Here is a 24,127-nt window from a genome sequence, read left to right as displayed (position 1 = left end):
AACTGGAACAGGCCCCCCCTAGTCTGAACCCTTCCCCTCCCCCAACCCCAACCCACCCTTCAACCATGCCCAACTGGAACAGGCCCCCCCTAGTCTGAACCCTTCCCCTCCCCCAACCCCAACCCACCCTTCAACCATGCCCAACTGGAACAGGGCCCCCCTAGTCTGAACCCTTCCCCTCCCCCAACCCCAACCCACCCTTCAACCATGCCCAACTGGAACAGGCCCCCCCTAGTCTGAACCCTTCCCCTCCCCCAACCCCAACCCACCCTTCAACCATGCCCAACTGGAACAGGCCCCCCCTAGTCTGAACCCTTCCCCTCCCCCTTTCTGCCCTCTCCAGCACCCCATCAATAACCACCAGTGACAAATCCCCCCGACACACACCACAAAAGAAAAACTAAGAATCATATAGTTCTTTCCAATCAAGTTTAATGAAAAGATCTTTATAAAGATGACAGTGATATCTGTACATTAAGAGACTTCAGGTTAACCAGTGGACTCTGAATCATGACATTGTGTTGAATCACGTGGTGGTGCAGCGAGAACCACACGGATCAAGAAACTCCTGAACACAAATTCTGAGGAATTGAACTTTGGAGTTTCTCAGTAAGCATGTTGAAGACTGAGAAAAATATATATAATTGAACAAATATTTAGTAGAACAGAGAAACTTGTTGTACAAAGACAGAGTAAATGAATACATAAAGCCAGCTTTGACATGGTCTCATGCCCAGAAGTCTTAGGAATTATATGAATAGACCTGCTGCCTTAGACTGCCTTTGGTTTAGTTCATAAGTGGCTTGGTTTGGATTAGTAGTGGCACGTGTGACTATGTACATATATTAATGCTGCCATAGACACCTTTGGTTTTCAGATAGAGATTAAACAAGAAGCGTCTCTGTAATAGTAACAATACCAGCCTTTAACAGAAGTTGCTTTGACAAAACCAATGCTTTCTGTAGAATACAATACATATTGCATCTGTACCAGGAGTCAGTGGTCCCATACCACTGGAGAAGACCACCTATACAACAGATGACAACAACACAGATTACATTCTCAGAAAAACAGGAAACAATGTAGCACAATAAAAAACATTTCATCTTTGTGTTCTACATGCTTTGGATGAGGTAAAAGTGGTAAAAAACACCTATACCACAGGAGCAGTACATTCCCACTGTCTCCAGTGTCTTGGGCTGGGAGCTTGATCTGATTTATAGCTATATCATGTTTAATGGGTCATTTCACCCAATCAAACATGGTTTGACGTTCTCACACAGAGTGGTTGTCAAGCTATTTGGGGTTAACTAACCCTTTAACATATTTTCTCTCTAAACTGTATTAGCAGTAACAAAGTAATAAAGCTCCTGACTACCATCCACTGAGTTATCATAAAGCGGTTTAAAACAGGATCCAACTAATAAATACATCCATCAATAGACTACACTGTCTGTAAGTGACTGCAACAACTTACTTAATAAGAGAGAGACAGGAAGAGATAAATAGAATAAGGGAACTGGATAAAGGGTTTGTGACCAAATCCCTGACTGGTGTACTCTGAGGTAATATTTCCTATTCTTAAAAAGAATGAGTTGTAGACTAAATAACTTGATATTACAGCCTACTCCCTCTACACATGTTGTTTCTACCCCTTCCTAAAACATTTGGTTGGTCACAACAAACAATCACCAACAAACAACATATCAAAAATGGCTTCATCATATTTTCATAACATGCGGATACTTAAGTTTACAGGCTCAACAATACATGCAAATAAACAATGCTGTTCTTTTCTTTGTTTCTAGACGTGAAAAAAACGATTCCTTGCCTGAGCTCTGACTGTTAGGTTTATGTAAACAATGAGATCACACTCCCACACACGCACACTTTACGCCACACAAGCCATCGGTCATTCAGTATGTGCTTTGGTTTAGAAAATAGTCTGTTGATTTGGAACAAGCTTGTATCTTTTATACAATGCATGCTGATAACATTCAAGAACTAATATTTTATAATATATTTTAAACACCTCTACCTTTTATCCAGAAGTTATTTGAAAGAAGATAATCACCAACCACCTCCTCTAAAAAATCTCTTACTTAGGAAACTAGTGTTTTTGCTTTCTGACAGTACAGACAGTTTGACAACACAGCGGAGGGTTCTTCAGTTAAAATGTGAGGAACCATCCCTGAAGATATGGGTGAGAATTATCACCCTCGCAGCTGAAACATGTTTATCTTTTTCTCTCTGCTCTTTCATTTCATTTGTCGACATTCTAAATGAACCAAAACAACCAGAGTTTTGTAGTTTAACGGAACTCATAAGTGTGGATATGTACTGTATGGATACCAGACCCTGACATCAATGTTCCTGAGTTATGTACACTTTTCTGGAGTAAAAATGACTTTTTTCAACACTTAAGTGATAAACATGTAGGAAAGAGAATTTTAAAACTGTACTTACTAGTCTAAAACAAAGCAATTACAACACATTCTTAGAGGTTCAGAAATGACATGTAGTCCTCCTGAGGACATAGTGAAGACAAAGTAAGGCAATGAGGTGAGGTTGGTCCAATCAACATGAGTCATTCCTACCACATGGCTGTTTGTGTGGAACTAGGAGTGGACATAATAGCATCATTAAAACTACGCTGACATTGAAAAACGTTAGTTGTTGTTAGTTTGCAATAATTCTCTCTTTGGATTTCACCTTACAATCTCCTACACTAGTACCAGTAAAACACTTATCCAGGAAGCAATATTCTCCCCTCCTCACAGCATTAACAGACGAGAGGAACTTGTTGAAAACCAAAAGCAAACTGAATACAGGGATACTGGGAGAGTATTATTAAATGGTTCATCTGAGGAGTGAAGAGGTAGCAGTGTGACAGGGTTAGTAGCAGTAGACCAGCCCTTTAACGGAAAAACGCAGACAAAACAACAGTACCAACAGAGTATGATGCCTCAAATGAAAAATAAACACCCCTACCTGACCCTTTAAAGTAGAAATACCCAGTCTAAACATTCACAAAAGCAGAACTAAGTTCAAACATTTTACCCCCAAGTTAAACTACAAAGTCTGACCTATGAAATACAAATAAAGTAAACATTGCTGTTAGAACAGCCCTGATCATTTTCTAATAATGCCCCGTTTCCAACAGGCAGTGTATGTAAAGGTGATAAGTTATTATATGCACACTGGCCAGGCTGACTAACCTGTCCCATCTAACTGGAGAACATAATATTACTGACTGTTAGCCAGTCATGCCTGGGGTCCAGTATGTGTCTGATAATGAGGCAGGAGAGCCAATTGGCCAGCGAGAGACAGCTACAACAGCCTGGAGGATCGACAGCAGGGACTGACACCCTGGGAGGGCTAGTTTGGTTGGATGCTAAAAGCTATCATCATCATCAAAACATATTTCAGCCGCCTGGGATGGGGAGGAAGCGTCTTTGGTTTTATGTCAGATGGAGAGCTGTGGTGTGTTGACCCTGAGATAGCCAGTACAGCTGGCTGGCTGGCTCAATGTGGATTTATGATGGCTTCTAAGGGTGAAGTAATGGTTGGTATTAGTAAGATGAGAAACAGTTCTCAAATAGAGGTACGGAATCATGGTTGCCCTGATGAGGGTGATAGTTGTTAAGCGGGTGAGGGTATGGGTGATAGTTGTTAAAAGGTTGAGGGTAGGGATTAACACTGGTAACTGGGATCCTGGGACTGTCCCTGGACCCCTTGTCACATTTCCCGAAAAGAAATTGTGACAAGACCCGGGAAATGACAAAATTTTCCCCCAATGTCGCAGTAATGCAATTCCACCAAATGCCCAACATCTACAGCAGCAGATAGGCAAAAAATAAAATGGCACATTATCCAAACAGGTTGTCACATGGAAGCCTTTAGCCTAGCATATTTTCATTACAAAGTCGTCATAAATGCAAAGCAAATGCCAGATTGCACACAAGACCTGAATGCAGTTTAGAGTTCTCATCAGAACTAAAAATTAGATCCCGGTCCGACCCAAGCTGGTGAGCTGAAGCCTGATCCCAGGCCTGGTCCGACATCACAGGTTAAAAAATGCCAGATTTCTAGAAAACAGTAGGCTATATTGATTTAAACTGGTGTTGAGAACAACGTGGCGGAGGTGGGCAGCACCGGAGTGAGGAGATGAGAAAACAGCCATTGGGCCTAGAAAAAGTGCAGAGAGAGGAAAACACCTTAGTTATGATCAACTGAATTATGAAAATATTAGAATAAAGTAGTCGAAAGCTAATTTATTGCATGTATCAAATTCTTGGTTACACTGAAACTCCCAAAGTTATATCCAACCATTATACTAACTTAAAGCAGTAGTGGTGTGTGGTAACCTACATGATCATTTCAGCGGTTTTAATTGAGACAGCGCCATCGCACTGCTTCGAGACAAGAGTGGGGTACTCCTCTAGATAAATCAATCAATGTCAGATTTTTGTTTTCACTGAATCTCCGTTTGGATGTTTGGTAGGCTGGGGAAATGTTAGCCACGTTGAGGTGAGTGCTAATGATCATCTTTATTCTAGTTTGCTCATATATTAGCTGATCAGAAAATGTTGCTAGCATGTTATACAAGTCTCCTTGCTCTTCACTCGCATAGTAGCATGTCCTACTCGCAACAAAAGGCCCGTGTCAATCAATAAATGGGATTTTGTTTCACTGAATCTGTCTATACATTTGGTTAATTTATCTTGGCTGGACAAGTAGAAGTGATAGCTAATTTATTTGTTTATCACTGATCAGAAACATTTAGTGTGGAATAATGTAGCCAAATTCAAGTGTATTATCTATTGAGACAGGTAGTATAAAGCCTTATATAGAGCCTAGGCTATTTTCCTATAGTCCCAATAATCCCACTGAAACCAAGAATCTTGACTCCTGTCTCGAATGAAAATTCCTAACTTTATTCTGTAATCCATAGGTTGCATTATCAATGCGTGTCTGCTTAGGCTCCCGAGTGGTGCAGCGGTCTAAGACACTGCATCTCAGTGCTAGAGTCGTCACTACCCTTGTTCGATTCCAGGCTGTATCACAACCGGCCGTGATTGGGAGTTCCATAGGGCGGCGCACAATTGGCCCACCGTTTTTCGGGTTAGGGTTTGGCCGGGGTAGTTAAATAAAGGTTAAATAAATAAAAAATAAAACAAAGCATGTCAAAAAACCTGGAACATTTCCCCCGCTTCTCTGCGCTGTTTCGTATTTCTGACCATGTGAGAGCGTCGGTACAGAATGTGAGGTCAACAAACAGTACGAGAGTGGAGAGTATGGTCCCCGTTAAGATATAGTGATCTTTAAACAATTTCCTCTCTTCAACTACTAGTTATTCATGAGCTGACCTGCTATCTGTATAATCATCAACTCCATTTTGCCAAATAGGATATATTTTGTCATTCGTTGGAGTTTAACAAGCGTAGCAACTTTTGACTTTTGTTTGACTGCCGTTCCAGAGTTTGTATGATTCGACAACGCTATAGCCTACTCTGAGCACGCTCTGTGGGTTCTGAGCACGCTCTGTGGGTTCTGAGCACGCTCTGTGGGTTCTGAGCACGCTCTGAGGGTTCTGAGCACGCTCTGTGGGTTCTGAGCACGCTCTGTGGGTTCTGAGCACGCTCTGTGGGTTCTGAGCACGCTCTGTCTCCAGATAGCAGATTTCAGCAGTAGTCCTGGGCTAAATTAATTGAGTAACATGATAATGCTCAGAATTCATGAACGGCCTGTTTCGCAATTCACAACAATGTCATTGGTGATCAAAGTTACTCTATCATTACTAAATATCAGTTTCACTCGCTGTGAAACCTTTACAGTGGCGCAGCCAAGCCGGCATTGTGGCACAGCGACAATCTTATTTTGGGAGAACCCAGGCATAGTGATATATCTTGGTTTTAAAGGCTTGAGAATGGGCACTTCAAATTTTTGCGGTATTTCCCGGGACTCTTGGGATAAATATGAATTATTCCCAGTATTGAAACTTGGTAGGTTTTTGTGAAAATATGAATCCCTCGTTGAGGGTATGGGAGATAGTTGTTACGAGGGTGAGGGTATAAGTGATAGTTGTTAAGAGGTTGAAAATATTTGTAAAGTTACTCAGGGTGAGTGGTTATAAAGGTGAGGTAATTCATTTTAAGGTGAGTTTCTGAAGTTGAGGTAGAACCCATGTGTGTTTACAAGGGTGAGGAGGTACTATGGGTAACCAAGGCTCCAGATGGTTAGCTGACAATGAGGTAGAACCCAGGTGTGTTTACGAGGGTGAGGAGGTACTATGGGTAACAGAGGGTCCAGATAGTTATCTGAAGATGAGGTAGACAGCCTAATAGAACCCAGGCAGCTGTGGTTCAGCTGCAGTAACGATGGTGACGTGTCCTCTATGAGGGCGAGGTGTGCATCCTCATATGACTAAGGAGGTTGCGTTGCTGGGTGAACTTCCCGCCACACAGCTGGCACTCGTACGGCTTCTCCCCCGAGTGGACCCGCATGTGCTCGGCGAGGCGGTACTGGCGGGTGAAGCGCATGCCACACTCCTCGCAGGCGAAGGGCTTGAGGCCCAGGTGACTCCTCATGTGGCGCGTCATGGTGCCTCGCTGAGTGAACAGCTTCCCACAGATGTTACAGGGGAATGGCCGGTTCAGCCAATGGCTCTTCTCGTGTTGCCGTAGTGATGTCGCATCCTTGCAGCTCTTACTGCAGACTGTGCAGAGATGCCCAGGTTCTTCAGCGTCAGGCTTCACCCCCTTTGATGCAGAGTCGTCTGGGCACGTGTCCGGATCTTTGTCCTTCAAGTATCCACCACATTCCTCTTCCTCTTCCTCCTCCTCCTCGTCTTTCATGTAGAGTTGGTCGTGGGTGTGTGTGTCGACGTGGGCATTGAGCTGTTCTGAGCTGGGGAAGCCTTTCCCACAGGGGATGCAGACGTACAGGTTGTCCCCCACACCTGGCTCAAACCCTGGCTGGGGCTGACGATAGATGTAGTTGGTGTTTCCGTTTCTCCTCCCTTTTCTTCCTCCTCCTCCTCCTCCTCCTCTCCCACTGTGCCCACTCCCCTCACTCTGATCTAGACCGTTCTCCTCTCCATTCACCTCTCCGTCCTCCAGCTCTGGGGTCACTTTATCACCTCGGGGCCTCTTGCGAGGGGCTCTGGGCTGCAGGTCTGTGGAGGTCTTTGGAGGCTCTGGCTTGGCACTAGACGTTGTGGGAGGAGTGGGGGAGAGAGAGGAGGAGTGGGGGGAAGAGCTCTGGAGCAGACTGCTGGGGGACACCTCCTCTGTGGCAGTGCTCTCTGACGGACTCCTTTTGGACAGGTCCAGTCCCAGCCCATTACTCCTACCTTCTCCAGAGGGGCTGAGGGAGGCACAGCGGGAGCCCGAAATAAACACCTTCTCGGACAGATCCTCTCTCAGCCTTCCCTCCTGGCCCGGTCTCTGGCTCCCCTTCTTGGACCCTGAGTGGTTGTTATGGTGCTGGTGGTTGTGGAGAGGGGTGGAGGAGAGGCAGAGGGGGCCAGGGGTGTGTCCATTTGGGGTTGGGGAGGTGGAGGAGGAGGGGGTCATCTTGTTGGAGCTGGAGGGGGTCTGTCCGTTGTGTTTGAGCTTCCTGCGACAGAGAGCTGCCAGTTCAGTCAGCTGGAGGTAGGAGGCGGCGATCAGCAGAGACGAGATACTGTGGTCACTGACGAAGTCAGAACTGGACAGACGACCTGTATAGATGAAGTCCAACACCTAGACGAAAGGGGGGGTAGAGAGTAATCTTTATATTGTCCCAATGAGCAATTTGTTTCACAGCAAGTTGATATCAGAATGCAGATAAAACAGCTAAGCTTCACAGCATTGATGTTGAAACTAAAACGTTGATTAATGTGTACTGTCTGTGGCTATTAAATGACCTGAATGACAGAGTCCCATACAAATATGTCTGTATATGTGACTGCTGTCAGTGAGACACTGCCCGTCAAGTGACCCACCTGTCTGAAAATGGAGGGGCTGACCATCTCTGTGTCCAGGTTGATGAGGTTGTCGTGGGGGACCAGCGACTTGAAGTAGACGCTGCTGGCCGCCAGGACGTTCTTGTGGGCGCGGAACAGCGCGTTCTCCACCACGATGATGACATCACACAGGTATCCTTTGGCTCGCTGCTGGTTCAGCTGCAGCAGCAGCTGCTTTGAATGATTCTGCTGTTCCATCACATACACTTTGGTTTACACACCTGGGGAGAGAGGGAGAGTTCACGTCTGACAACTCAAAGAAATCCAACCACTAATGTTCTTAGACTAATTTAAACTCCTGCAGGTCCAAACGTGCTCCTGAATTCTTGCAATGCCCAGGATGCCTAAAAAAAGAAATGTAAAAAGTTGCCCAAGTATGGCCAATACGTTACACCTCTCTGCTCACCCTCAAACCATCACACTGCTTCCCTCAAAGACGGGCCTCAACAACATACTGGCAGGAGGAAGAAAGATAACCAACGCAATAAACCAACCACCAACCCACTAACGAACAACAACAAATATCAAAAACCTGGTAAAAATAACCTCAATATTTTTGGTTTGTTGCTCTACCATTTATTCTTGGCCCATTGTAGCTTCTCTGGTAGCAATAGATTCTGAGGAACCAGAGAAAGTAACCGTGGTATTGTTCTGTTCATTATCATCAGCATTATCATCAGCATTATCATCAGCTAACCCAGTAGAGACGATGTGCTCCTGATCAGCTAGAAATGGAACTCATTACACGGGTACAGGACTGCACGTGTCATCGCTAACTCTCACATTAACATACACCCACCGTGACAGTATGTGAAGTGAGAATTCAGGTGGGGTTTTGATAATGACAAATGATTAACTGCTTTTGAAAAAGAAACAAGTTAGGCTGCGTTCACACAGGCAGCCCAATTCTGATATCTCTTTTTTCTTTTGACCAATCAGATCAGCTCTGAAAAAGATCTGATGTGATTGGTCAAAAGACCAAATTTGAGGAAAAAATATCATAAATTGGGCTGCCTATTTTTTAACTAGGCAAGTCAGTTAAGAACAAATTCTTATTTTTAATGACAGCCTAGGAACAGTGGGTTAACTGCCTTGTTCAGGGGCAGAACGACTGATTTTTACCTTGTCAGCTCGGAGATTCAATCTTGCAACCTTTCGGTTACTAGTCCAACGCTCTAACCACTAGGCTACCTGCCTCCCCTACGCAGCCTAACAGACTTCATTTACTGTGTTAAACAATTGGTTTAGCCAGTCAGTAACCTCGCCAGAATACAGATCCCAGCAGAAAATCATAGGCTACCGTACACTGGTGTGGTATCAGGGGAAAACAGGGTCTTCTTATAGCAGAACACAAATACTTCATGTCTCACAGACTGGGGATCGACACAGAGTGTACAAAGAAGTGTAGACCCCCCCCCTTTTGCCCTCAGAACATGCTCAACTCGTCGGGGCATGGACTCTAGAAGGTGTTAGAAATGCTGGCCCATGTTGACTCCAGTGCTTCCCACAGTTGGGTCAAGTTGGCTGGATGTCCTTTGGGTGGTGGACCATTCTTGATAGATGCAGGATTCTGTTGAGTGTGAAAACCCCAGCAGCGTTGCAGTTCTTGGCACAAACTGGTGCGTCTCAAGGCTTAAAAATCCTTTAACCCGTCTTCTCCACTTCATCTACACACATTGAAGTGGATTTAACAAGTGACATCAATAAGGGATCATAGCTTTCACCTGGATTCACCTGGTCAGTCTATGTGATGGAAAGAGCAGGTGACGATGTTTTGTACACTCAGTGTATAATCAGTGTTAGTAACAGGCTTACTGTGAACATGAGCCTACAACCATTATCATATGCCAGGTATTGGTATTCAAACAACTGCTTTAGATAAAGGTTTTTATGTAAACAACTTGATTGGAGCAATTAACAGTAGTTCTATTTACAGTACTGAGCTTCAGCAAAACTTCAAACTGAACTACTCTCCAGTTCTAATCCTCCATATCCCCTCCTCCAATCCGCTGCCCTACATCTGTACGAGTAGCATTTACATTTCAGTCATTTAGCAGACGCTCTTATCCAGAGCAACTTAAGGTAGTGAGTGTATACATTTTCATACATATACTGGTCCCCCGTGGGAATCAAATCCACAAAACTTGTCGTTGCAAGTACCATGCTCTACCAACTGAGCTGCACGGGACCCTTGGGTAATTTAAAAACAGGATGGTACAACATTTGAAATACTACTACTGATAACAATGCATCTCATCCGTCTTGCCATACATCGATACAGTATCACAAAATACATGCTCCCTCCCCCAAAAATACACACTGAAACAAAAGAGTTGTTTGGGTAATCCATCTAACGACTGCACAACACACTGATGGTGATAAGATGCTGAGGGTCCATTTATGAGCCTAACAGCCCCGTTCTGCCCCCCTCCTTTCCTGCCTGCTCAAAAATCACCTCATCGCTTTAGATGAGAGAACCATAGACTTACAGTATATAATCAAGCTGTAACCAGGAAGGCAGGTTGGACAGAACAGGCCGTAACCAGGGCGTCTGGAGGGAAGAGAGAACAGAGAGCAGGCCATATAACCAGGTGGTCTGGTCTGGAGAGGATGTCTGGCCTACAGGATCAATGAGTTAGCCTTGCTAGCTTCTGATAAACACTCCTGTTTACTAATACAGTTCAATATAGGTTACCTGTTCTGTTCTAGCCTGTGTTCTGTAACGGTTCTAGTCTGTTCTGTTCTAGCCTGTGTTCTGTAACGGTTCTAGTCTGTTCTGTTCTAGCCTGTGTTCTGTAACGGTTCTAGTCTGTTCTGTTCTAGCCTGTGTTCTGTAACGGTTCTAGTCTGTTCTGTTCTAGCCTGTGTTCTGTAACGGTTCTAGTCTGTTCTGTTCTAGCCTGTGTTCTGTAACGGTTCTAGTCTGTTCTGTTCTAGCCTGTGTTCTGTAACGGTTCTAGTCTGTTCTGTTCTAGCCTGTGTTCTGTAACGGTTCTAGTCTGTTCTGTTCTAGCCTGTGTTCTGTAACGGTTCTAGTCTGTTCTGTTCCAGCCTGTGTTGTGTAACGGTTCCAGTCTGTTCTGTTCCAGCCTGTGTTGTGTAACGGTTCCAGTCTGTTCTGTTCTGGCCTGTGTTCTGTAACTGTTCTAGTGTTCAGTCCTAGCCTGTGGGTTCTAACCTGTTTTCTGTAATATCCTATGTTCTGTTAGCCCATGTTCAGTTTGTCTGTCCAGTGTTTCATCTTGTCTTCCTGGCAGAGATCACTGGAAGTAAATCACATGATCTGGTAATCTAGCTGGGCTTCAGGCATTAGGTCCGCTACAGGAAGCAGTTTGGCCCTCTGGTAAAACCTAGGGAATACTGATAATCTGAGCCAGTCCAATTGATACTCTCCTTAATGCTCATTAACTTAAATTAACTGTTTTCTAGGAATAAAAAAAACCGGCCTTTCCACTCACCAGGTGGGCTGAACATGACATGAAAAATAACGTCCACATTGTTGAGCCAGGTTTACTCAAGGTGTTCTGGAAAAGGGCACCCCAAGGATAGCCCATGTCACATGTTAACTCCTAACTAGCTAACAGAATTATTACTAAACACATGTTAACTCCTAACAGAATTAGTTTGTTAGAATCTTAAGATGCATGCCAAGATTTGAGGAGTGTAGTTGGCTGGCTCTTACTACCTTGTGATGGAAGATTATTTTTTTTAAAGTCTATTTGCATCATATTATGGTAACTTTGTTCTGTCCAAGTTTGTGTTCATTCAGTTCAACCAAAAAAGGCCAGTATGTTTTTACAGCCACAATCCTGAGTTTGTGTTTCAGCCAAACAGTAGCCCTGCGACTCTGTATAAATCGGAGGAATGTGGCTGAGGAAACGGAACCACTAAAACGTATAGACAAAGCTAAAAAAGCAGGGACTGGCAGCACATAATAACATTGATTTGACGCCACAGTTTTAAACATATTGCTACACATTGTTTGTGTAAAACTGAAATGGCAATAAAACATACAAATGTGAGTAAAATACCCTCAGGCCCAGTCTGGGTTATGATAGGGTAAGACAGTTGTACCAGCAGATGTAAACAATCATGATGCTTTTGTTATATATTCTTCAGGAACCAATGGGTAGAAATCATTAGAGATTTAACAGCAGGAAACAGTCTAAGAGATAGTGGCAGCGATCAGAAAATGGTTTTTTTTTTAAAATAAATAAACAAATAACAAAATCTACACAATTCCATAACAATTCTTTTTTATTTCAGCTATATCCACTATTTTGTAGAAATTCTGCTGGATTTTGGTCTAACCTACGCAGCAAAACGTTAAATCCATGCTACTGGTTGCTATGTTGCAAAAGCCCAATGTTTCTGACATACTGGAGAAACATTTCAATTCAATGCTGTGACCCTCATCCTACAAGCATTCCAAACCAGTGTTGTTCTACCATGATCTAAAACAGGGATCAACAACTACATTCATCCGCGGGACGATGTTTTTCTGGAGCGGATGGTCAGGTGGCCAGAACATAATTACAAATCATTTGTAGACTGGAAATTGACCGCAAGAAGTCCAAATAGATATAATATTTAACGAAAACAATTCATTAAAATCTTGCTTACATTTGTATACGATCACATATAAATCTCTATTAGCGTGGGTATACCTTGGATCAAAATTTCCTAAAATAATAATAAACCCTGATCTGAAATATATGATTCATTGATACAGTTGAGAGAACGAAATCTTGAGACGAAAAGAAAAATCAATTAGGTGATAGGCCTACTCGTCTACCACAAAATGGATAATGCCCTACGTGCAGAGAGGGTGGGCGAAGGGATCCACCAATGTCTTTTATTCAATTAGCCTATATTGCTGGGCCAGCCTTACATCGAATCAAATTTTATTAGTCACATGCGCCGAATACAACAGGTGTAGTAGACCTTACAGTGAAATGCTTACTTACGAGCCCCTATCCAACAGTGCAGTAAAAAATATATATATGGATAAGAATAAGAGATACAAGTAACAAGTAATTAAAGACCAGCTGTAAAAAATAACAATATATACAGGGGGGTGCCGGTACATACATCCAGTGGTATAAAGTACTTAAGTAAAAATACTGTAAAGTACTACTTAAGTAGTTTTTGGGTGTTTCTGTACATTACCATTTATATTTTTTACTTTTACTCCACTATATTCCTAAAGAAAATATAGACTTTTTACTCCCTTACATTTTCCCTGACACCAAAAAGTACTCATTACATTTTAAATGCTCAGGCAGGACAGAAATATGGTCCAATTCACTCACCTATCAATATAACGCTTTGTCATCCCTACTGCCATTGATCTGGTGGACTCACTAAACACAAATACTGAGTTTGGAAATTCTTGGAGTGTCCAACTTCTGTCTAAAAAAAATGTATCATACTGTCTGAATTGCTTAATATAAGGAATTTGATGTATAGCATTTACTTTTACTCAAGTATGACAATTGAGTACTTTTTCCACCACTGCATACATCAGATTCAGTTAATATTCTTAGTTTGTTGAAAGTTATTCATCTTATTCCAAAGCTGTGAAAAACAAACCGAAGCCAGCAAACCACAGGCTAAAATTAGTGCAAGTATAGAGGTGGTTGCCAAGCTGGTAATACTAGTTCTGGAATTAGGCTATGCCCTCTGGGCATACAAGCCATTTGTTAGGCGTTTCTGGTATATCTTCAAAAAACGTAGTGCAACCTCTTGAACACAACCACACACGCCAACTTAAATCACAAAACCTGTGAGGATCTGAGAAAAATGACATATTTACCTTAATTCATCAATAAACACTGTTTATTTACTATCCTCTCTCACCTCACAACCCTCGGTTCACAATCTTGCTAAGGCCAAAATGTCATAAATATGCCAACTTTGATTATTTCTCCATTATGCTTTTAAAAACAAATGTAAAATATACTGTATTTTAACAATCCTTCCTACAAAAGGACCCTTCTTGTGAAAATAACCAAAATCCTGGTATTTTTTTGTCCTTGCTTCGTATTGAATCACTCTACTGGAGGTTTGTTTAGGCCGGAGGTCATCCAGCCTGGTCCTGGACAGCTAGCAGGGGTCTAATCCTAATCAGTACCCACCCAATCGATTTAACCTATCCTTTATTTACCCCGGTTAGTCTCATTGAGATAAAAATCTATTTTGCAAGAGAGACCCGGTCCAAGATAGCAGCAGGGTCAAAGTTTAAGTGCTGGGCTGGAACTGTCCACATACACGCACAAGACTTTAGAGAGGTAGAGATATTTGAACAAGTGAGCAAGGCATTGTGAGCAAGACATTCTTGACATTTTTCAAAATAAGCCTCTGATCGTCAAACGTCCTCTGTGTTAATGTTGACAGAGTTTATTCTAACCAGAAACTGGTGTACTGGGTCGCCGTGGTTCATGTCATGTTAATGTCATGTTCCGTTCCTTCCTTTCAGTGGGAAGGGAGGGGGGTTGGATTGCATTAATCCCAGATACCTGAAATGAGACGGGCTGCCAGTATGGAGTAGGCTACCCCATTCATAGATGCAAACTGCTTTAGCGCCTATTGGCGATAGTATCTTCTGTTCGGGGAAGTTTTGTTAAGAGCCCCAACGCTAGTCGAAACAAACACACATTGCTTGCTGTATGTTTTTGGAAACATAAGGAACGCATCTTTGATAATAATATAGATATATTTTTAAAAGGTTAAATTACTACACCTTCTTAGGGTTAGGGGTCACACACGGCCGTATCTCCACGTTACATCGCTTGTTTTCGGAAGACATAGTTAATTGGCATAGGTAGCTTCCTATCTAGCGTGCTCCAAACATCAGTGCTGTGTTTAAGCGTAACTGGGAAGGAAGTGTAGTTCGGAAACTGGAGGCACACAGCTTGTGGATCTGTGCAAAACTGCTACTGTAAGTAAATTCTCGCTAACATGAACGATATGGAGCATACCAGCATATGTTTGGAAAACCGTTTTGAAAGCGATGATTGACGTTTCTAAACATTAAAACACAGCTGGGTGAATGTAACTGCTGGAACCCCTACGTACGGAGAAGCTAGGAGTAGGTTAGCTACCAATAATCTTCCTGCCAGAGTGCCAATAGGAGGAGAGGTAACCTGGAGTGGAGCCAATCAGAGGGGTACACTACGAAGGAAACTATACTGAACAGAAATATAAATGCAAAATGTAAAGTGTTGCTCCCATGTTTCATGAGCTGAAATGAAAGATCCCAGAAATGTTCCATACGCACAAAAAGCGTATATCTGTCACGGATTCCCCTGGTACTGCTGCTCATTCCGTTCACCAGCTCAGGTCTGACCAGCAACCCCAGACTGTCTTGTCTCATTACACATACCTGGTTCCCATTAATGTTATGGTGCTTTTCTTGTCTGTATGTTTATTGTAAAAATGAAATAATGTAAAAGTAAAATAAGGGCATGATGCAATCTTTGCAAGAGGAAGGGAATCTGATTCCATTGGTCCTCAACTCGTGGCTCAGACACTTCATTCAGGATAAATGGAGTTAAGAGTAAATCATATTCCACATACTGTATGCTAGGACTCGATAGTCCGGCGTCTCATTGTGAAAAGGCTATACGGCTCTGTGACCACCATTGACTGGGACGCACGGCCTGAACGTGCAGTTGAACTCAGTTGACCAAAGTTACCTGGGTAACTCCTCAAACTCGACAGGGCTCTGGTCACAGATTTGAGAGAACCTCGTAAACTGCAGAGTTATGAACCTGGCTTAAAGCTGTACCCATTGTGACACTTACAGAGCCAGGTTCACCCAAGGTGTTCTGGGAAAGGCCACCGCAAGGATAGCTCATGTCACGTTTACTCCTAACTAGCCAGGGCTGGATTAATGCAGGGGCTGAAGCCCGTAGGGGGCCCAAAAGGCTCCCCAAAAAAGGCAATATAGGTAGTAGTGGTGCGCGGGTCAGCTGTTTGTTCACCCGCAATTGCTAAAACCCATCCTCAACCGCCCGACTAAGTGATGAAGTGAAAATGTGACCCTAACCTGCAAATATAGAAATGGTGCTTTAGGCTACAGTCAGAGATGGGGGACCGATTGTTTTGTCAGGTTTGACAGATACGTTTCTGCTTAGAATTTCGGTAGGCTATCAGTAGGCTTATCTGTAATTAGATACATGCAGCTTCTCTTCCGTCATGACATGCTGCCCTAGAACAGGGTTTCCCAAACTCGGTCCTGGGGCCCCCACTGAGTGCACGTTTTGGTTGTTGCCCTAGAACTACACAACTGATTCAAATAACCAACTCATCAAGCTTTGATTATTTGAATTAGCTGTGTAGTGCTAGGGAGAAAAACAAAACATACACCCAGGGGGGCCGCAGGACCGGGTTTGGGGAACCCTGCCCTGGAAGACTAAATCAACCCTTGCGAACCAGAATAATGTCATAAATGATAGAATGAATGCATCAATCTAGTTGACATAGGTAAAGTTCTGTCATCTCGGGTTCTTTCGCTGAGAAAAGACGTTTAGGATCAGGGACAAAATACAATAAATAAAAAAATGAAAAATGCACAGTCGCATTCTCTCATGATGCTGAAAGAAAGAAATCATATTTCTCCACTCCTGTTCCTGAGCCAAAATGTACATTTGGTGTATCATTTTACTGCAAGGAATGCTTAATTCTGCAGGCGTTAATATTAAGACTGAAAGATTATAGTCAGTGTCCAGATTTCAGTTTCCATTTAACCCCTCTGAACAGTAGGCTACAGTTCCCTTGACGTGCCAGAGGCCTGTTTAAAGTCCCCTTCTTGTTACTGTCGAATTTGTATAGCACCTCATAATCATCACACATAACATAAGCATTGCTATCATCCTCTACCACTTCACCAAAACTTTCCCAAACATTACTTTCCTGGACCTCCCTTCTCTTTTTTTCAACTCTCCATTACGCAGCTTTTCACTTGTCCGTTTTGCTTCAGTGGATCGACGTTAACTTTTTCCTTTCACAGCATTATAAGGCTGTGTTGAGACAATGACTTATCTATGACCCAACGCCCAGCTCAGTTAAATCCCTACCATTGTGTCGCTGAGTTGTCATAACGCTTCAGAAAATGTACATTATCCCAGGGGCGTTGGAAGACACAATGTAATGTACCTAATTTATGTACCTCTAACTGCCCTGAATACCTCTGCTGATCCCACAGCTATTGTATGCAGTAATCATGTGCCTATGAACCAGATGTATACTACTAGCACTGAGGCGGTGTGCCCTAGCAGGAAGTCCACTATGTGTAACTTACCCTGAACTAACATTAATCACCCAAGCATTTCTACCTCTGCTAAGCTTCCCTGGATAACAAGAACACCTATGTGAGAACTGCAACTGGATCCTGGACTTCCTGATGGACCACCCCCAGGTGGTGAGAGTACAGGCAACAAAACATCCCCCACGCTGACCCTCAACACGGGGGCCCCTTAGGGGTTCGTGCCTAGTCCCCTCTTGCACACCCTGGTCACCCACGACTGTGTGTCCGCGCATGACTACAACACCATCATTAAGTTTGCTAACGATGATGAGACAGCCTATAGGGATGAGGTCAGGTGACCTGGCAGTGTGGTACCAGGACAACAACCTTTCTCTCAATATCAGTTAGAGAAAGGAGCTGATCGTGGACTAAAGGAAATGGAGGGCCAAGCACGGCCCCATCCACACCGACGAGGCTGTAGTGGAGCGGGTCTAGAACTTCAAGTCCCTCTGTGTCCACATCACTAAGGAAAGAACATGGTCTACAAACACCCACACAGTTGTGAAGAGCGCCCGACAGCGCCTCTTCCCCCTCAGGAGCCTGGAAAGATTTGGCATTGGCCCTCAGATCCTCAAAACGTTCTACAGCTGCACCATTGAGAGCATTTTGACTAGCTGCATCACCGCTTGGTATGGCAACTGCTTGGTATCTGACTGCAAGGCACTACAGAGGGTAGTACGCACAGCCCAGTACATCACCTCTATACCAGGCTGTGTCAGAGGAAGGCCCTAAAAATTCCCAACCTCCAGCCATCCAAGTCATAGACTACTCTCTCTGCTACCGCACGGCAAGCGGTACCAATGCACCAAGTCTGGAACCAACAGGACCCTGAACAGCTACTACCCCCAAGCCATAAGACTGCTAAATAGTTAACCAAATAGCTACCCAGAATATCTGTACTGACCCCCTTTTGCACTGACTCTTTTGACTAACATACGCTCACATCACATACAGTGCATTCGGAAAGTATTCAGACCCCCTTGACTTTTTCCACATTACGTTACAGCCTTATTCTCAAACGGGTAAAGAAAATATAACATCTCATCAATCTACACACAATACCCCATAATGACGAAGCCAAAACAGGTTTTTATACATTTTTGTATAAACAGAAATACCTTATTTACATAAGTATTCAGACACTGCTATGAGACTTGGAATTGAGCTCAGGTGCATCCTGTTTCCATTGATCACCCTTTCTACAACTAGATTGGAGTCCACCTGTGGTAAATTCAATTGATTGGACATGATTTAGGAAAGGCACAAACCTGTCTATATAAGGTCCCACAGTTGACAGTGCAGGTCAGAGCAAAAACTAAGCAATGAGGTTGAAGGAATTGTCCGTAGAGTTCCGAGACAGGATTATGTCAAGGCACAGATCTGGGGAAGAGTACCAAAACATATCTGCAGCATTAAAGGTTCCCAAGAACACAGTGGCCTACATCATTCTTAAATGGAAGAAGTTTGGAACCACCACCACTCTTCCTAGAGCTGTCCACCCAGTCAAACTGAGCAATCATGGGAGAAGGGCCTTGGTCAGGGAGGTGACCAAGAACCCGATGGTCACTGACAGAGCTCCAGAGTTCCTCTGTAGAGATTCTTCATGAAGGACAACCATCTCTGCAGCACTCCACCAAATCAGGCCTTCATGGTAGAGTGGCCAGACGGAAGCCACTCCTCCGTAAAAGGCACATGACAGCACACTTGGAGTTTGCCAAAAAGGGACCTAAAGACTCTCAGACCATGAGAAACAAGATTCTCTGGTCTGATGAAAAGAAGACCGAATTCTTTGTCCTGAATGCCAAGCATCACGTCTGGAGGAATCCTGGCACCAGCCCTAGGGTGAAGCATTGTGGTGTCAGCATCATGTTGTGGGGATGTTTTTCAGAGGCAGGGACTGGGAGACTAGTCTGGATCGAGGGAAAGATTAACAGAGCAAAGTACAGAGAGATCCTTGATAAAAACCTGCTCCAGAGTGCTCAGGACCTCAGACTGGGGCGAAGGTTCACCTTCCAACAGGATAACGAACCTAAGCACACAGCCAAGACAATGCAGGAGTGGCTTCGGGAAAAGTCTCAGAATGTCCTTAAGTGGCCCAGCCAGAGCCTGGACTTGAACCCGATCAAATACCTCTGGAGAGACCTGAAAATAACTGTGTAGCGACGCTCCCCATCCAACCTGACAGAGCTTGAGAGGATCAGCAGAGAAGAATGGGAGGAACTCCACAAATACAGGTGTGCCAAGCTTGTAGCGTCATATCCAAGAAGACTCAAGGCTGAAATCACTGCCAAAGGTGCTTCAGCAAAGTACTGGTTAAAGGGTCTGATTACTTATGGAAATGTGATATCAGTTTTTTTAAATCCGCAAACATTTCTAAAAACCTGTTTTTGCTTTGTCATTATGGGGTATTGTGTGTAGATTGATGAGGGGAAAAAACGATTCAATCCATTTTAGAATAAGGCTGTAACGTAACAAAATGTGGAAAAGGTCAAGGGGTCTGAATACTTTCCAAATGCACTGTACACTCACATACGCTGCTGCTACTGCTTATTATATACCCTGTTGCCGAGTCACTTTACTCCTACCTATATGTACATATCTACCTTAATTACCTCGTACCCCTGCACATTGACTCAGTACTGGTACCCCGTGTATAGCTAAGTTTGTTACTCATTGTGTATTTATTCCTTGTGTTATTATCCTTCTATTATTTTTCTATTTGTCTCTCTGCATTGTTGGGAAGGGCCGGCAAGTAAGCATTTCACTGTTAGTTTACACCTGTTGTTAACGAAGCATGTGACAACTAAAACTTGATTTTACTGTCAGTGGCTGATATAACAAGAGAAAATCTGCTGATGCACAGCAAAAACAAAAGCCCTGGGTCCTATGATTTGTTAATCCGGCCCTGTAACTAGCTAACAGAATTATTACTGAACACATGTTAACTCCTAACAGAACTGGTTGATAGAATCTTAAGATGATGCCAAGATTCGAGGAGCAGTGGCATGTTTTCATGGATGCCCCCCAAAATGAGAAAAAAAAATGAAAACAATGTATCTTTCGTCTCTCTGTGTTTTATACATTTCCTTCAATTCGCAAGAGGCTGAATGTATCTCACCGGAGAAAGCATCCAAGCGAACAATGGAGCCCCTCTGTCTCTATGTGTTGCCCATCTATGCTGTCTGGTCAAAAATAGTATGACATTGTTGCCACCCGTAGCATTGAATGCAAGGGAAGCCAGCGAGCATTTGGCCTCCCTTGATATAAAAAACATAAAATAATAGCCAATCAGCATTGAGCTAAACTGAGTGAGCTCAGCTGTGAATGGTCCTGGTACACCAAAAAAAGTCTCAAGGGAAGCCATGTTGAGTTTGGCTTCAGACCAATCACATCAGAAGCCAAACGTCATTGACAGAAAACTTGAATTGTTGCATCCCATTGTGTCGTTGTCCTCTCGTGGCTAACTAGCTAGCTAAAATAGGCCATTTCCTAAATTAGCCATGGATAGAGACGGGGATTTGGACTTGAGGTTTTACTTCATTCTCCGTACTGGCCAATGATTATAACGGTAATTCTGATCCAACCATAAATTCATACAATGTGCCCCTGGCTTGAGAGGATGTAGCTAGATGTAGTAACATTAGGCTAATGTTATCCAGCTGGCCTAGCAAATCGATGCCCATCAAAGGAAGTTAGGCTAGCGAGCAAGCATTTTAGCCAGGTAGCCTAGGACAACAAAAACTAAAAGCGTGTATGACAGAGTCATACACCGTTTCAGCAACATGAAAGAGGGGGATGGCATTGGCGTTTCTCTAAAAGTAGGATGGGTCAACATGTATTTTCTACTCACACACACAAACAGTACCATGGATAGCCACATTATATTTAGCTTGAGTTGATTGGACTAATTTGTTTTTTGTATCTTTTACTCACTGTATGAGAATAAGCATGTTGAAATGGTGCTGAACTAGTGGAGGCAGCGCCTGTTTTCTTTGCGACTTGCGGTAACTGTCCATGGTTCTAAATCAATAGTTCTTTAGTAGTCCAAAAAGGTTGGAAACATTAACTGTCTTGACCATGCTGTAGGTTATGTAACAGGTTGTTACATGTAATATGTTCTGTGGATTTCATCGGACAGATGTTGCTCTTCGGTTATGTGATGAAACAAAGGTGTAGTTGAATTTATTCTGCCACTGTCTTCTTATTGTCTCGGCCTTAGACCTATACATCATGGTCGCAAGGCATATGAACTAACAGGTTATAGAGCAATTATCACGACACATAGGTTGTAAAATTGCTTTTTTCCCCTGGCTTGGCTTCCCCGGTAATTTTACCCTTGCACCGCTACTGTTGAGGAGTGTAGTTGGCTGGCTCTTACTATCTTGGGATGGAAGACAAAACGTTTTTAAAAGTCTATTTGCCAAATATTATGGGAACTTTGTTTCATTCAGGTTTGTGTTCATTTAGTTCAACCAAAAAAGGCCAGTATGTTTTTACAGCCACAATCCTGAGTTTGTGTTTCAGCCAAACAGTAGTCCTACCACCTGGTATAAAGCTGAGCGATGTGGCTGAGGAAATGTAACCACTAAAACTCATAGATCAAGCTATAAAAGCAGGGACTGGCAGTACATAAGATTGATTTGACACCAGTTATAAACATACTGATATAGCTCAGGGTTTTTGAAAGATGGGAGAATCAACTTTTTTTGACAAATATTTTTATTAATATTAACAACATTTGAAATATACATTGTTAAAGACCAAGTATCAGATATTATACCATGTAAAAGAACAACCTCCTAATTAAAACCTTTTTTCATAATATCCACCTAACTAGATTTGTCAACTCCGTCAGACACCATAATTATTTTTATATTTATTGTCCAACAAGTGTTTAAAAGCCTTGATTGTTTCATTCTAACATTATAATATTAAAATATGCAATACAAATCTCCAAATGTCTTTTAGTTTTTTATACCACAGTATAATGCTCCAGGGCTAATTTTGTTAGCATTTTGGTTGGTTTTTCTAGATACAGAACATAAAACAAGATTTATAAAGCAAGCATTATCTCTTATGTCTAGTACAGCAAGTACTGCAATAGTTTAAGCATATGTTGCAGGACAATGAACATATTTTTTCAGAATATATTAGCAACCAATGAGGGAGTTGACCAACCACTGACAGAGTTGACAACAGAAACTCAAAACAGACATATTCTTGTCTTTAAAAATATAAGTTATATACAAACATTTGTAAAATATGGAAAATTATTAATTTGACAATCCCCAACAAATTATAATCATTCAATCAAATGTTTCAGCACTCCGACAGAGTGGACGTTTGTCACGTCCTGACCAGTAAAAGGGGTTATTTGTCATTGTAGTTTGGTCAGGGCGTGGCAGGGGGTGTTTGTTTTGTGTGTTTCGGTGTTTTTGGTTTATGTTCTATTTCTATGTGTATATCTAGTTTTCTATTTCTATGTTGGGTTTTTGGCAAGGACCTCCAATTAGAGGCAGCTGGTTGTCGTTGTCTCTAATTGGAGGCCATATTTAGTTGGGTTTGTTTTCACTTGTGTTTTGTGGGTGGTTATTTTCTGTATCGCCTGTGTGCCTTATGGAACTGTTTTCGTCGTTTGTTTATTTTGTTACGTGTTTTCATCGAATAAATGTAAGTATGAGCACTATACCCGCTGCGCCTTGGTCCAATCCTTACGACGCCCATGACAATATTTGACAAAAATCTGACAGAGTTTACAGAGTTGATAAAATGATTCATTTTTATTTTTTATTCAAATGGTATACAAAGTAGCAATTTTGTTTTTCCTCAGTTGCTTTGACTAACTAAAATAAACATTTGAACCAACATTAATATTCTAGCTTAATTGTCACGTCCTGACCATAGTAAGTTGTTATTTTCTATGGTAGAGTAGGTCAGGGCGTGATAGGGGGTGTTTGTCTGTTTTTGTATTTCTATGTTCAGTTTCCAGTTTTGTATTTCTATGTTGATGTTGTTTGGGTTGATCTCCAATTGGAGGCAGCTGATCCTCGTTACCTCTAATTGGAGGTCATATTTATGTTGATGTTTGTCCCACCTGTGTTTGTGGGTGATTATCTTTTGAGTAGTGTGTTTTCCTCTCTGCGTCACGGTTTGTTGTTTTTTGTGTTTCAAGTATTTAGTGTCTTTGCATTTTAGTTTCACAATAAATAAAATATGTGGAACTACAAACACGCTGCATTTTGGTCCGATCCTTCAGACAGCCGTGACAGAATCACCCACCAAAAAAGGACCAAGCAGCATGCCCAGGAGGAGTAGGGATCCTGGGCCAGGGAAAGGAGAGAATGGAGGACGTCCTGGACATGGGAGGAGGTAATGGCAGGGGACAAGACCCTGCCATGGAAGCAGGTAGCGACGGCGAGGGAGGAACGGCAACATTACGAGGAGCTAGCCCAACGAAGGAAGCACGAGAGGCATCCCCCCCAAAAAAATTGGGGGGGGCACACGGGAAGTTTGGCAGAGTCAGGATGGAGACCTGAGCCAACTCCCTGTGCTTACTGTGGGGAGCGAGTGACGGGGAAAGCACCGTGTTATGCGGTGTTGAGCACTGTGTCGTCAGGGCGCACTCACAGGCCGGTGCGATCTGTGCCCGCGCCCTGCATTAGTCGAGCTAGGTTGAGCATCCAGCAAGAACGGGTTATGCCAGCTCTACGCTCAAGATCTCCAGTGCGCCTGCACGGTCCAGTTTACCCTGTTCCTGCTCCCCGCACTCGCCCTGAGGTGCGTGTTACTAGTCTGGCACCTCCTATGCC

At 43.1% G+C, this 24,127-nt stretch overlaps 1 protein-coding gene across 2 annotated transcripts in view; it reads right to left on the bottom strand.

Moving 5' to 3' along the window:
* Positions 1–415: 415 nt before the first annotated feature.
* LOC106568268 (hypermethylated in cancer 2 protein) overlaps positions 416–24,127 on the bottom strand; it is a 28,376-nt gene continuing 4,664 nt past the window's right edge. The window contains exons 1-3 of one of the 2 annotated variants that reach the window (XM_014138442.3): positions 14,751–15,053; positions 7,988–8,229; positions 416–7,745 (exon numbers count right to left, since the gene is read on the bottom strand). In XM_014138442.3, the coding sequence (XP_013993917.3) occupies positions 6,396–7,745; positions 7,988–8,206 (1,569 nt within the window). In that variant the 5' untranslated portion in view covers positions 8,207–8,229; positions 14,751–15,053 and the 3' untranslated portion in view covers positions 416–6,395. Of the gene's footprint in view, positions 7,746–7,987; positions 8,230–14,750; positions 15,054–24,127 lie in introns of those variants that run through there. The other variant, XM_014138441.3, reaches the window with a different exon arrangement.

Source organism: Salmo salar, chromosome 13 (assembly GCF_965601325.2).
Source record: "Salmo salar chromosome 13, fSalSal1, whole genome shotgun sequence".
NCBI classification, from domain to species: domain Eukaryota; kingdom Metazoa; phylum Chordata; class Actinopteri; order Salmoniformes; family Salmonidae; genus Salmo; species Salmo salar.
This window is presented reverse-complemented; position numbering and strand designations above follow the sequence as displayed.